Source organism: Chrysochloris asiatica, unplaced genomic scaffold, assembly GCF_000296735.1.
Source record: "Chrysochloris asiatica unplaced genomic scaffold, ChrAsi1.0 scaffold00125, whole genome shotgun sequence".
Classification (NCBI taxonomy): domain Eukaryota; kingdom Metazoa; phylum Chordata; class Mammalia; order Afrosoricida; family Chrysochloridae; genus Chrysochloris; species Chrysochloris asiatica.
In genome coordinates this window covers 3,569,435-3,584,561 of record NW_006408643.1, presented here as the reverse complement: position 1 = coordinate 3,584,561, position 15,127 = coordinate 3,569,435, and the positions used below count along the sequence as shown (strand labels likewise).

At 48.8% G+C, this 15,127-nt stretch overlaps 2 protein-coding genes across 5 annotated transcripts in view; one reads left to right on the top strand and one right to left on the bottom strand.

Annotated features, from left to right (window-relative positions):
* The window catches only part of SAFB2 (scaffold attachment factor B2), a 36,237-nt gene extending 27,125 nt beyond the window's left edge, over nucleotides 1-9,112 (bottom strand). The window contains exons 1-4 of the mRNA XM_006869026.1: nucleotides 8,909-9,112; nucleotides 7,711-7,798; nucleotides 2,321-2,385; nucleotides 2,041-2,244 (exon numbers count right to left, since the gene is read on the bottom strand). Coding sequence (XP_006869088.1) covers nucleotides 2,041-2,244; nucleotides 2,321-2,385; nucleotides 7,711-7,798; nucleotides 8,909-9,094 — 543 coding nt within the window. The 5' untranslated portion in view covers nucleotides 9,095-9,112. The remainder of the gene's footprint in view (nucleotides 1-2,040; nucleotides 2,245-2,320; nucleotides 2,386-7,710; nucleotides 7,799-8,908) is intronic.
* A 327-nt stretch (nucleotides 9,113-9,439) lies between these two features.
* Nucleotides 9,440-15,127, top strand: part of SAFB (scaffold attachment factor B) — a 28,255-nt gene continuing 22,567 nt past the window's right edge. Inside the window, exons 1-2 of one of the 4 annotated variants that reach the window (XM_006868905.1) lie at nucleotides 9,440-9,765; nucleotides 13,914-13,998. In XM_006868905.1, coding sequence (XP_006868967.1) covers nucleotides 9,577-9,765; nucleotides 13,914-13,998 — 274 coding nt within the window. In that variant the 5' untranslated portion in view covers nucleotides 9,440-9,576. The remainder of the gene's footprint in view (nucleotides 9,766-13,913; nucleotides 13,999-15,127) is intronic. The other 3 variants (XM_006868907.1, XM_006868904.1, XM_006868906.1) reach the window with 3 other exon arrangements.

The following is a 15,127-nucleotide window of genomic DNA, read 5'->3' as shown; positions in this document are numbered from 1 at the left end:
AGGCCCCTTTATGTACAATTGATTCTTAACTAAAATTTTTTTTACCTATAATTAACAACTATAATCTTTAGGCTTTTAATCACCTTGAAGGCCTTTTACATGAAATGCAAAAATATCCCTAATCTATCACCAAGTGTTCCTCAGAAACCCTATACAGGATTGCTATGGGTCAGAACCGACTGAACTGCACTTAACAATAATTCCTGCTGTTAAGTGCCACAAAGTCGGTTCCGACTCAAAGCAACCTAGCACAGCGCTTCCAAGGAGCGGCTGGTGGGCTTGAATCTCCAACCTTGCGATGGTTATCCCACACCACCACCCCAGGACTCCATCCGGGTATTTTGCTCGCTCTTATTCCCTTTTCTGGAGTGCTGGGGAGGCGCTGTGGGTTAATGCGCTGGACTGCGAAGCTGTTTGAACTATAAGGTCAACTGTTCAAGCTCACCTACACAGGGTTGCGATGGGTCAGAACCAACTGGGCGGCACATAACAATAATTTCCTTTCCTAGGTTTGAACCAAGAAGCCCTAGTGGCGTAACGGCTAAGAGCGTTGGCTGCTTGCCAAAAATATGGAGGTTCAAACCCACCCAGTGACTGACTAGGAGAAAGATGTGATCTGCTCTCATAATGGTTTCAGTCTGGAAACCCTATGGGTCAGGTTTACTGTCACACGGGATGGCACCCAACAGGCTTGAACCTGTAACTTGGAGGTTTCTATTAACCAAGAGGAAGCAGCTAACTCTCATACACAAGTCTACATTGGAAGAATGCAAATCAGCTGCTCAGTGTTCCCCTCAATGTCGTGTGGCAAGGTCTGCAGTTCATGACGTAACTTGTGACCTTTACATGCAAGGTTCAGTGCCTCAAGGCCACTCTTGCCCAAACTCAAAGCTGTTAGGTGCTACTGAGTCAACCAAGAGTTAAGATCACCAGGTCAAGTCAGATTAGTTCAACCGACAACCTTAGCAGCTGAGTGCTTCACCACTGCACCACCACCGGACATTTATTCAATAATGACCGTGAGCACAGAAACTAACACTATTACCTGAATGGTGAGGTAATAAATCTTCTTGGTTTTCTTGTATATTATCTGTATGTATGTTTAAAGCAACCTTTATGAAAGGAAAGACAGGTAGGAGAGCCAGGAATAGGAGGGAATGGAATGTGAGGCCTCAATCAACAGCTACCTCCTCTGTACTGAGACCAGAAGAACTGGCTGATGCCTAACTACCATTAGTAAACACTCACTCTGATCAAAGATTCTATAAAGAGAATCCTGCAAAAGAGGAAAAACACAGAAAAGAATCTCAAATTCTCATGGAATCCACAATTTCTGGTGTCATGGCTGCTTACTGAGCCCCAAACTATTCTCTAAACCTTAAATGAAAACCAACCCTAACGTCATCTTTAAACCAAAGAACAGTTTAGTGTAACTGGTAAAGAATGTCAGCCTTGAGTGCTGTGCTTTTTAGAGAATTTCCTCTCTGGAATCAAAGTGACAACAGCAACTTGAAAGGTTCAAGTCGAAGCTAAGCGGGGAGTGAGTTTGCTAATGGGACAGGAAGAAACTCAAGAGAAACAGTGAGAATGGCTGTACAACTCAAAGTAATCAACGTCCTTCAATTGTACACGGAGAAATTGGTGAGTTACTGGATGTTTTGCTATGTATCATTTATCTTAATTAGCCGAAGGAAATGCTATTTAGTTATCACCTATGTCACCCATTTACATAACGTTTACATAAGCTTAGAACTTTCTCCAGTATTATAGCTAACACCTGATCTATGTTTTTTCACTATGCTGTCAATCCGGTTCCAACTCACGATGACCTGGCAAAGGGTTTCCAAGGAACAGTACACAGAGTTTTTAATGGGTATAGTTTACCACCAAGGCTTAGATCCCAAATTAAGTACTTATGGCAATTGAGCTGGATGCTGTTAAAGTTATGACCAGCATCTCTGTCCTCCTGTGGAGCACACAGCCTCACTGGAGTGCCTGAGGGCTTGTGCCACAATTTCACCATGTCTCCAAGTTACCTACAGCATGTTCTGTGAGCTGAGCTGGAAGCTGCCTCAGTTGTTCAGCCACGTATTCTTTGCTATCACAAAGGGAATAGAGGATGCTGTCTGTGCCATCTTCCCCGAAGTCTGGAGCGCTGCCATTATCGACTTCGCTGTCATCTAACACACTAATATCCATCATATCAATATTCTGCAAGTTCTCCAAACTTGTTTCCATATCCTCCTGTGAAAAGGAACAAGGCACAGGTGACCATGTCTGCTAGAACTATTCTGCCAACTCCAGGGCTGACACCACCTACCTGTTCCTCTCTGGAATCTTCCTCCAGCCCATTATCTTCCATGCCTTCATCTTCCATCTTCTGCCCTAATTGCAGAATAATTGTTCAATTAGATTAAACTCAATGTCTTGTCTCCTAATTCGTTTTTGCAGCATGATGTACACTTCAATTTTGGTGAAAACATACAATACTGAGAGAAGTGTCCATTCTTCTACCATGTGTCTTAGTGTTCTCAGCAAGCCGACTGGGACATGGGATTTTTGTCCTGCCTGACAGTCAAAGAAATGAAGACTGAAAATCAGCCAATGAAAACCCTACGAGTCACACTGACCTGATGCACACCAGTCACAGGAATGGCACAGGATGAGCAGTGTTTGTCATCAGTTAGGGACGACAGTACCTAAAGTGGGTGGAGGGCTAGGACACTGCTCCACATCTTATAATGCAAAGGATACATCCCTACCAAACTTTATTTTTACCTGTATAGATGTTTGCATTTCCCAATAAGAAATATTACAAATTTTGTAAAGATAAAAAAATGTAATGTAACAATCTAAAAGGTAGCCTCTATATCTCTGGTAGCGTAGTGGTTATGAATCGGGCTGCGAACCTCAGGGACAGCAGTTCGAAACTACTAGCTGTTCCACAGGAGAAAGATGAGGCTTTCTGACAGCCTTGGAAACCCTGTACAAGGTCGCTATGAGTCGGAACCGACTCCACGGCACATAACAAACATCATAAATGCAGTCCTGGTGTTGGCGCTGTGGGCTAATGCGTCAGACTGCAAAGTCATTTGAACTGCACAGTTGGTGGTTCAAGCTCACCAGCTACTCTTTGGAAACCCTATACAGGGTCACTATGGGTCGAAATCAACTCAACAGCACTTAACAACAAAAACAACAACAACAACAACATATTTTACATAGCTTGCTCACCATTATTACTTCAGAAACTTAGCTTTATTACATGTCAGGTAGTGTGTGGTACAAATGGTTAGCATATGGCATTGTAGTGGAAGAATGGCCATCAAGTCCACCCAGAAGCGTATCAGAAGAAAAGGCCAGGCGAGCTGCACCCAAAAACTCGCCCATTGCAAATGTTAGGCAAAGTCTTCCTCTGAGACACCTGGGCTGCCAGGAGTTGTAGCTTTGAGTCAATTCCATCTGATTACAGAGATCTCTGTTTTCAGTTATTTAATACTTCCAGAAATGCCAACAGGCTTTCGAGTTGCACCCGCCACTGAGAAACTGCTGGGCTCCAAAGCCAGGACTCTTCAAAATTCAGCTGTACCACCGTCTCGTTAAATCTAACCGCAGATCTTCTGGAAATATTCTAAAAATACCTGGTAATTGCCCCCAATTTCTAGGCCTCTGAATAGCAGTCGACAAGAGCCCACACAGGATGTAGAACGAAGATCAGCAGACGAAATAGCTTCCCAGGCAGAGCAGGGACAAAACTCGCAGTGCAGACAGGCTCTTGTTAAGACGTGCTACGTCAGAATTCAGAAAAAGGCCATTTTCCACCCCAAAGACCAACCTTGATTAAAAACACAACCTTTCCCAACACACCTGCAAGTTTACAACCACTTTGCCCATGAGATGAGTTATAAGGGCCAGGCGAGCGAATACCTGTTTGGACGTGTCATGAGGAAGTTCTCCCTTAGGAAAACTGAGCAACTCTAACTTTGTGAAAGAAGGTGGGGACAAGAATCCCTAGAATCAGCCCAACTCGATGGCAGCATCTAAAAAACTAAGTGGTGGTTGTTGTTAAGTGCTGCAGTATCGGTTCCAACCCAAAGTAACCCTGTATAGGGTTTCCGAGGAGCAGCTGGTAAGCTTGAACCACTGACCTTGAAATTAAAACTGACTTTGCAGTCTGACGCATTCATCCACAGCGCCACACCAGTACCACCTCATCAACACTTTTATACATTTCCTAAGAAACGTCGCCAGCCAACATGGAAAATGTAGACCTCTAGGGACTCTGCCCTGTGGACCCCCTCTCAGGGGTCTTCTTAGTGATGGTGGTCAGCTGCCATCGAGTGACCCAACTCACGGCAATCCCATGCAGTGGAATGGCTGCTGCCCAGTCCAGTGCTGACCCCTCTCCAGGACTGGCTACAAACTGGGCTGTGGTGATCCACAGGGTTTTTTTCTTTTTAATTTTTTATTGTGTATTAAGTGAAGGTATACAGAGCAGATCACTAGTTTCACATTCAACAAATCACACTTTGTTTCATCTCACTGAATACAATCTCTGCAATCTAGCAGCCACTTATCCCAGGCCATCCCTGATTCGTTTCCATTCCTCCTTTTAATCCCTAGGGTTTTCACTGCTGGTTTTCGGAACTCGATGGCCACGTCTTGCTTCCTACTCCATTTTAGTCCAGTAGCTTTACTGAAACCTGTTGGGCCCCAATGACGGGTACTGGGGCTCCTGCACAGCAAGATTACTACCCCTGCACCACCACTGCCCCAGACTTAAGTGCCATCGAGTTGGTTCCAACTCATAGCGACCCTGTATAGGGTTTCTAAGGAGCGAATAGTGGGTTGGAACTGCTGAACTTGCAGTCCAGTGCATTATCCTACAGCACCACACCAGGACTTAGCTGTAGAGTCAGTTCCAACTCATAGCAACCCTGTATAGGGTTCCTGAGGAGCAGCTAGTGGGTTTGAACATGTAACCTTAAGTAATAAGTTCAGTGCTTATTACGAATCTGTAATAAAGGGACAGGACCAGCTTTTCTAATCCCCGGTGGCTGAGGCTACATTCTCTTTTTATCAACCTAAGTAACTCGTATAAAGCTTTTTCTGAGGTGGGGGGATTAGCTCCAAATGGTTTTCACTGAGCCTAAGTTTTAGTCCAAAACTTTTGACAGTTCATGCGAAAAAATAAAAGATACTGTTAGGGCCCCAAGAATAGTTTAATGAATTCAGTCTTGACCTTTAGCTTTTAAATGAGCAGCTAATTAAAATCGACAAATAACTTGTACTTTTAAAGTAATTTTTACTATTTAAAAAATCAGACTGTCAGTTCATAGCTAATTCAGCATCAAACCACGAGAGGTGTTTGCAAGATTCCTACTATAGACCAATCTCTCACATTTCATACCCATTTTAGAGAGTCAAAGCCTGTAAGTGAAAAACAAATACTTACATGAGTGGTATAAATTCAGCAATGCTTTAAAATTAAACTAACCCCCCCCCCAAATGTATGTAACCTAGTGAAACAAAGGCTCAAGTTTTAAAACCATCTGATGCTTTATGAAAAAGTTCTTCTAGTTAAAGTTGCTAAAATAAGCTGGATTTGTTGCCAGTGATACACAATTCACTTGTTTCTACGCCCTAACTAGATGTCTTTCATATTTGTTCAGATGAATGGGACCGTGTAGTGCTGTGGGAATTTCCCTGTGGGGCACCTTTCAAAAGACTAAGCCTATCCTGTGAGTTCTACATTTACCACTGAAAACGTGCGAGCCAACTAGTCAAAATCATCACATTTGTAGATTAAATGCTCCCCCCAATACATTGGTTATCAATTAAAGAAATGTAGTACTGATACATGCTACAACATAGACAAACCTTATAACATTTTGCTGAGTCAAAGCCGGACACAAAAAGTCATGTCATATGATTCCATTTATAGGAAATGTCCAGAAGAAGCAAATCCAGGCAGAAAATAGATTAGCAGTTTCCTAGGGCTAATGGGATTCCTAGTGTGACCCCGCAGGATAAACACTGGACTGCTGACAGCAGGATCAGTGGTTCAGACCCACCAGCCACTCCTAGGAAACCCTATATAGGACCTCGGAGTGCTAACTCACTCCATGGTATTTAACAACAGAGCTAGGAGAGGTGAAGGGGCACAGGCGGAACTGCTTAATTTGTATGGGGCTTCTTTTGGGCTGATGAAAACATTCTGAAATTGGATAGGGATGATAATGGTACATCCTTGTGAGTATAACTAAAACCCACTAATGTCACCACACCTTTATTTTATTGCATGTGCATCTTGTCAAATGAAAAAACCAATAGTAGCATACACAGTTCACTAAACTGTACATGTTAAAAAGGTTGACAGATGCTATATATATGTGTATATATATACATACACACACACACACACACACATACATATATAAACATATACTTCCTATGGTTAAAACAAAAAAAAAAAACTAAGTAAAATACCAAGAGGCTTCCAAACTTTTGTGGAAACATCCCATTTTCTCACTAAGTTTTTGAAGTCCCCTCAGACTGACTTGGTGCAAATACCAAAAAGCCCATTTCTGACCTAGCCAAGCTGGGTCCTATTAGGTCTGCGAGGAGCCCTGGTGGCTCAGTGGTGAAGGGCTTCCTTGGTGCTCACCAAAAGATTATTTGTTGGCATCCACCCAGGGGCTCTGTGGGAACAAGACCCGGAGATCTGCTGCCCAAAAGACTACAGCATTGGCAACTCTCTGGGTAGTTCTACTGTCACCTGGTGTCAGAGCCAAAACCGACCCACCAACACCTAACAGCATTCAGTCTAGGATCGCTGTCAAGTTTCCTTGGTTTGGTGGTGGTGGTGGTGTGCCATGGAGTCAGTCCTGACTCACAGTAATCCTGTATAGCAATTCTGAGGCTGTAATCTTTACAGTAGCAGAAAGCCTCATCTTTCTCCCATGGAACCGCTGGAAGTTTTCAACTGTTGATCTTGAAATTAGCAGCCCGACTGGTAACCACTACACTACCAGAGCATCTTTTCCTCAGTTTAAGACCTGTATTTTGAACCATTTAGCAAAGACATCTGGTTGGTCAGAGCAGTTGGGACAGCTCTGTGCCTTCCTCTGGCTTTTAATGCAAAGAGCAATTAAGTGGCACCTACACTTCTCTGTGGCCCTCTAGTACCCTCGACACAGCTACTCATTCGGTGAAGAGCCACTGAAGGCCCAAGGGGTCCTTCTTCAGGCAGAGGGGACAGAAGAGCGCCATTAGCCAGTCCTCCAAGGTCTCAAAACAGAGCACTAGTAATGCTACTTTAAGTGCTCAACTACCAACTCCAAGTTTGGCAGTATGAAGCCACTCAATGGTTCCATGAGAGAAGACTAGGTGCCCTTGAGTAGATTCCGACTCAGGAATCCTATGGGACAGAATAGAAATACCCTATTGGATTTCCAAGACTGTAATCTCTGTGGGGACAGGTCACCAAGTCTTTTCTGCCACCAAGCCACTGGAGGTTTCATCTACCAACCTTCAGGTTAGCAATCGAAGACTGAACCATTGTCCATGAGACTCCTTTGCCCTAGAGAACGCTAGAGGGTAGTTCTACTCAGTCACATGGGGTTGCTCGTGGAAACAAACTCCCCAGCACCCAACAGTAAGTTCTCGAAACACTCCAGCTTCAAACAAGCGTTAAGTACAAGCAGATACCTTTCACACCCTTCTTTGCTGTCTTCTTGCTGGTGGATTCTAACTCGATATCAAGTTCATCGGGATCATGCCCTTCTTCCTTAACCGCCTGTTAGGAAGAGACGAGATTCACCATGTTATCAGGCACCCTGGGCACACAGCACACACTCGTCTTTCCAAGTAACAAGCTCCCAAGGAACAAAGGCAGTTCCTTCTTCGCCAAACGCCAACTCTGGTTATGCTATCAGGACTGCCGACCCAGGGCGGCCCCAGCATAACTAGGATTCTCTCTCTGGGCCCAATGCCCAAAACAAGGCTGAAGGGGAGGCATGTTGCAGGGCTGTGGGAGCAGCAGCCCCCAGCATCCAGGTCATCGACCAGGTCCAAAATGGGCAGTGTCCAACCTGCTAGCTTCAAGTTGCTGCCAGATCAAATAGTAACAGCGAAGCTGAGCCGGGGGTGAAGGGCTAGGTGGTGTCTGTCCACAGGCCAGCTCTGACTTCCAGGGAAGAAGGAGGACAGTGTCAGGGCAGGTGGTCAGTTGCTTTCATGCAACAACTATCTCAGGACCCCGGGGTGCTTGGCAGAGGGTTGGACACTCCATGGGCACCTGAGAAGGTCCCGAGGCTCCAGGATCTTGCGCAAGTGGGGGGCGACAGACCATCCATCACCATGCTCCCAGGTCGGCCTTACTGCCTGGGGGCAGGGGGACGGAGCAGCAAGTCAGGGGGGTGACAAGTCACAGTCGTGAAACTCTGCCACCCGCCAAGGGATCTAGGGGAACGCTGTCCAGGTTGAGGGCCCAGCAAGTGCAAAGGCCCTGGGGCAGACCCGCGCACGGGCCCCATTTCCTGTCAATCGCAGTTCTGACACCACGCTCCAGGAAGGGAAACTGAGGCGCGGGGAGGACACGACAAACACACTTGTCCAAGGTCACTGCGTGGAGACTCAATCCCCAGTCCCGAGAGGCCAAAGGCCACCCTGAGGCCTAACGGGTCCAGTTTGTTGGGAACTTGAAGCAAGTGGCTGGAAGTAGGGGAGGGAGAGGGGCACAGGGCGGGCTGGTGACGGGCCAAGGTCACACTGCCGGACCCCCGGGCCCCGGGTGGCTCGGGCCAGGGGTACCATGAAGGAGGCTAGCCGGGGGCTCCGCGCTGACACGCCTGCGCGGCCTAGTGCCCCGGCCCCGTGCGCCCCCCGGGGTCCCGAGCCGCTTCACCTTCTTGAGCCGCTCCATCAAGACGCTCTTGTTGCCGGCCGTGTCCAGGTTCCGCTTCTTCAACTCCGCCCGCAGGTCGATCACCCGCAGGTCGCTGAGTCGACGCGTCCCGGTCTCCGAGTCGTCCGAAACGACAGCAGCCGTGCCAGAGCCCGGGTCTCCCGACTCCGTCACAGTTTCCGCCATCCCGCGCCTCCTGTCTCCGCCACCTACTTCTCACACCGCCGGCGGCTGTAGCGGCTCTGAGCACAAAATGGCGCCGCCTAAGAGGAAAACGCACTCGTTTCCTCCCGCCCAGATATCCAGTCGCGCATGCGCGCAGTCCCAATCAACGTTCTTAGCCGCCGGCGCGCTCGCGTGTCCACCAACCGCACGCTCCCCGCCACAACGCGCAAGCGCCGTAACTGCAACACGCATGTCTCCCGGTCATTCGCGGCGGGAGGCTGTCGGGGCGTAACGCGCCTGCGCACAACCCCCCAAGGCGCTCACTGCGCATGTGCGTATAAGACCTAAAGAGTGGGCCCCGCGCCGGGTGCGTCTGCGCATAAACGAGGCGCGCCGGGGCGGCTGGAGCGGTTCCCTCTCAGGCGGCGCCATTTTGTGCTAGGAGCCGAGACACCACCGGCCCGGTTCTGTGTGAAGTGGGCGGCGGAGCCAGGGTCCCTGGAATGGCGGAGACTCTGTCAGGCCTAGGCGATTCAGGTGCGGTGGGCGCAGCAGCTCTGAGCTCCGCCTCGTCGGAGACCGGGACGCGGCGCCTTAGCGATCTGCGGGTGATCGACCTGCGGGCGGAGCTGAAGAAACGGAATTTGGATTCCAGCGGCAACAAGAGCGTTCTCATGGATCGCCTGAAAAAGGTAGAACAGGGGGCGGGCCAGAGGAGGGTTGGGGGTCCCTGGGACCGCGATGGGGGTCTCCTCGCCCTGGGATCCGCCCCCGACCCCATTTGCGGCCTGCAGGGCCTAACCCGGCGGAACTTAAGAGACCCGGAGTGCGAATTCTGAGGCCACTCGGGCCCGGGTTCAAATCCCAGCGCCGATTTGGAACGGGAGTGAAAAGGAGGGAGGAGGGAAAAAGAACCACGCGACGGGCACGGGAAAAAAGGCCTCCGTCGGCGTTTGGTGGCGACGAGTGACAACGGCCCGAGGCCCTGCGTGCTGCAGCGGCCACTGCGCCGAGGCCTTCCCCCTCATTGTTTCCCTCTCTTCCCGCCCCCAGAACCGGACGAGGGCGTCTGCAGCCCTCACCTCGTGATGAGACTCGGCCAAGGTCACACGGCCGGGCAGGGGTGGCGTCGGGATTTGAACCCGGGCCGTCTGACACCGGGAGGGTGGGGGGAGGGGAGGAGGGATGCGCCGTGATCGTTCGGGCGGAGAAGCCGGGCGCGTTTGGAGGCGGCGGGGTGGGTGGGGGTCAGCCACAAAATCAACAAAGAAAAGGGAGGGGATGTAAGCGTGGATCCCACCAGTTGGGGGGAAAGGGAAGCAGCGCGGTTTCTAGAGTTGCTGCGCGCCGTCGAGTCGATTGCGACTCGTAGCGCCCCCGTGTGTGGCCGACTCGAATTGCCGGGCAAAGAGCCGAGCGCCAGGCCTTTCTTCTTTCCTGCAGAGTGAAACCTCGGGGTGAACTCTAACGGCCGCCTTTTCCGTTATCAGCGATGGCGCTGAACTGGGGTGCTGCCAGGGCTCGGTGGTTCTTAGGCGTGAGGTCTAGGGAGGCTCCGGGCGGAGGAGGAGAGCCTCGGCGGGCCGGGGAGACGCGGACTTTGGCCGAGCTTGTGCGTGGGCGACACGTGACCTTGTGTGCCGAGGGGCGGGGGCGGGGGGCTGGGGTTCAAGTGAGAGCCTGAGCCCGGCGCCTGTCGACCCATCCACGTTCGCTCTGGCCTCCATTTTGCTTCCTTCCTGCCAAATGCGGCCTCGGCCCTCTACCTCGCGGGAAGGGCATGAAAGGCCCCGGTAACGGAGGGGGTGTCTAGCCGAGTTGTTGGAGCGATCGGAGCCCTTGGCTGGTAACTAAAAGGTTGCAGATCTGAACCCACTCAGAGTCCTGGTGTGGCGCTGTGGGTTAAGGCGCTAGGCTGCAAAGTCGGTTTGACCTACCAGGTTAGTGATTCAAGCTCCCCAGTCGCTCCTTGGAACCCCTCTACAGGGTCGCTATGGGTCGGAACCGGCTCAATGCACTTATCAACAGCAGGGGTATGAGATGAGAAAGGCCTGGCCATCTACTTTGGTGACGGTTACAGCCAAGAATTCCCCCCTCCCTGCACCAGCAGTTCTGCTCAGTCACCTGGGGTCAACAACTCGGCTTGAAGTTTCCTCCTTGGTTTTGACTTCCTTCTTTGCCTCCCCAGGTCTTCGGACCTGTCCTGGGTGAGCTCTCAGCCTGCAGACCACGGGGCTGGTGACTCATTCCTCCTTTGGGTTTCCTAACGCTTGCTATTACGAGGAAGGCGGGATTGTACCCTGTTTTCCTGAGGAGGAGGCTGAAGCTCAGCAGAAGTGGGTCTTTCAAACATAAGCCTGTGTCCTTTATTGTAAATGCCACTTCACTTTATACAGGACAGAGAGTTCTCTGACCTAATTTGCCAAGGCTTGTTCATCCTGATGTGGTAGGATAAGCACTGGACTGCTTAACCACAGGTTGCTGGTTCAAACCCACTAGCTGCTCATTGAAAACCCTATACGGCAACGTGGGGAGCTTTGTTTCTGCTAAAATTTATGTAAATCATTCACAGACCATACAATTATCTACTTAAAAATTATCCTGCTATATTTGGTCAGACGTTTAATGAACTCACCCCTAATGTGATGGCTGTAAATCCTGTGCAGGGTCACTATGAATTCGAACTGACTCCACGGTACTTAACAACAGCAACAAATGTGATGGCTAGGAACTCCGTTAGCATAGTGGTTACAAATTTAGTTTGAAACTACCAGCCTTTCCACAGGAGAAAGATAGGCATTCTGCTCCAGTAAAGATTTACAGCCTTGGAAACCCTGAGCAGGGTCACTAACAACAGGGTACTGAACAACAATGTGATGGCTGGACCCTGGTGTGGAGCTGTAGGGTCAGCACTACACTGTGAACCACAAGGTTGGCAGTTCAACCCACCAGCAGTTCCTTAGAAACCCTATACAGGGTTGCTATGAGTTGGAATCTACTCAGAAGCACTTAACAACATGGCCTGCCTGCAGGATGGTCCCCATTCCTGCTATACAGGGTCACTGAGTTGGATTATAACCAATCCATGGCACTTAATAATATCCATGTGACTTCTACTCAATCCTGTTAGGGTCTTGATGAGTACTCTCCTTTTATTTTGGTGTCCACTAGTAGAAATCTACCTGACGGTAATTAACAATGGCAGCGGTAGGGATGACTCGGCACACTGTCTCCCAAGGGATGACCCTGTAAACATTGCACCCAGGGGAGACACACTGAGGGACAGGATGGGGCTGTTCTTCCCTGCTCTGGCTGCTGTTGACAGATCTCTCAGGCTTTCCTGGGGAAGAGGGGGTTCTGGGCTTTCTCATTTGTTTGATCCCGGGCAGAACTGCAATTCCTCCTTGGGGCTCCTCTGAGAGGAGAGGGTTTCTCTGTACACAGTGGCAGATTAGCTGTAGAGCCTCTGGCTCCCTGATCATCTTTGACGGTTTTGACCCCAAAAACTCCCTGCCCTTGAGTCTATTACAACTCCTATCAACCCTATAGGACTGAGTAGAACTGCCTCATAGGGTTTCCAAGGCTGTCAATCTATATGGAAACAGAGGCCCACATCTTTCTCCTAAGGAGTGACTGGTAGGTTTGAACCTCTAACCTTGTGGTTAACAGCCAAATGCCTAAGTCACGGCACCACCAGGACTCATTTGAAACTTTTGGTGCCACAGGATAATACGCTGGACCACAGGTCAGTTTGAAGGTGGTTCAAACCTACCAGCCGCTCCTTGGGAAACCTATACAGGGTCACTGGGTCGGAACCAATTTGACGGCACTTAACAACATAAGTAAACCAAAGCCCTGGTAGTGCTGATGGTTAAGCATTGGTCTGCTACCCAAACAGTTAGCAGTTTGCTTCCAGAGAGTTGCGTCTGGGAACCCCTAGAGAGCAGTTGGGTGTTGCCTTGTAAAGTCACCATGAGTTGGAATCAACTTCATGGTAGTGAATTTGGGGCTTAGGGTACTATACAAAGGCAATTTAAACCCACCCGCAGCTTCTTGGAAACCTTAAACAGTGTTGCTGTGAATTGGAACTGATTTAACAGCACTTAACGACAAATACAAATGGATTTGAAGTGAGTTTTAAGATATGCACAGGACAGGATTATGAAGACAGAAAGGGATAATGGCGTGTTACTCACAGTTTTTCCAAGTGCCTACCTGGTGTCAGGTACTGAGAAGGTCTAGAGCTGTTGGTGTGGAAGGCAGGCTTACTAAGAGACCTTCCAATTTGTGTAAGGTGAGCAAGATCACCTAGCGAGTAAGAGTAGGATCCTTGGAGCCAATTGTGATTGGATACAGCCTGAAACTTGCCAAGTTGGGTATAATACCTAACACACAATAGATATTCCAGGGGGCCATGGAGGCTAAACAACGTTCACAGGAAACCAGCACGCTGTGTGCCTTTCCCTTTGATTTGATGTTGTTCTCTTGGGTCCAAGAATAGGATGGACCAGACCAGACTATGGTGGTAATGACATTTTCAGAAGAGCCAAATTCCTGTTGCACGCTTGTTTTACAGGGATTATAGTGTCCCTGTAGCAGCCTTCCACGATAAATACTATCATTAGCTCCATCTTGGCAGAGAAAAGGCAAACTTCACGCAATTAAGTAAACAACTCATACGACACAGCTCCTGACATAGTCTGACTCCATAGACTTTGCTCCAGTTTAGAAAAAGAGATGATGGGGTGAATGTGTGGTGCCTGGGGGAGCATTTCCAGCTCAGCTGGTTTTTAAGCCCCTGGCTTCTTTTGATCAACTGACGTTTTCACTTTCCCTATAGGCAATTGAAGACGAAGGGGGTAATCCTGATGAAATTGAAATTACCTCTGAAGGAAACAAGAAAACTGCAAAGAGGTCCAGCAAAGGTATCAGAGGTTTTATAAGCATTCTTGATGTTACAAACTTCCTTGAAACCTACTTGTCTTTGTTAATTCTCTTCTTTTGCTTGCACACTTGAGCTGTCCCCAGAACTAGGCTTTGCATGTTGGTTTGAAATCCCACCCCTGCATGTTGTTACCATGGTACCCAGCAACCACGTATGGGAGATTCAGGCTCTCATTTTTCTCTGTAGCTTTGCCCACTGCCCTTACTTGCCCAGCTTCTTAAAATTCTTTAAATACAGAGCATTTAGGAATGAGTTTCCAAATGTTGTGGCTTTTGCAGAAACTAACTTCCTTTTTCAATCCTCACAACTCACAGCACTGCTCTCAAGTTGCTTCTTTTGCCTCATAGAAACTCTATAGGACAAAGGCGCGGTGTTCCACAGGGTTTCTGGACTAAATTTTAGAAGCAGACAACCTCATCTTTCTCCCAAAGTGTAGCTGGTGGGTTTGAACTGCCAACCTTGAGGCCAAGGCTTACCCCCACAGTGCCACCAGGGCGCATTTCCTTTTAAATACCACCTCGTCAAACAGAAATGTCACTTTACAGTTAGTTTCAAAAACTGCCTACAGAAGAAAAGCACGTGCCACATTATATTAATGACCCTCCCTGTCCACCTCTTTCCTGCTTCCTTTCCCATCACCTCCCTCTAATACACTCAAGTCAGGCCCCAAACGAGACCTGTTCTTTAGGCCCTCTGCTCCTTCACTTACGTGTACTGGTCACTACTAGTCCCCATCTGTGTTTATCCAAGGCCCCAGTTTACTAGACAACAACTGAGCCCCCGGTAATCGTTTGAATCTCCTTAGATCCCCAACATTCCCAGGGCCTAGCAACCCCTGATCCCTGGATTTCACGCGTAGGTCATGCTGCCTTGACGTAGTCCGTAGTCTGACTGTGGAAGGCAGGGGTCGTCGTATCGTCCTTGTTTTCCCTTCTTCCCCTGGGGTATATTTTACTGTTTACCTCTACTTGTTGTTGTTGTTGTTGTTAAGTGCCGTCGAGTCGTTAGGTGCATCAAACTACTGGGTTAAGAAAGAACCAGCTCAAACGGTTCCTTTGGATAGTCCGGAACGTTTGCTTGTGATTTAAAGTCTTAGTAATTGCTCAAGC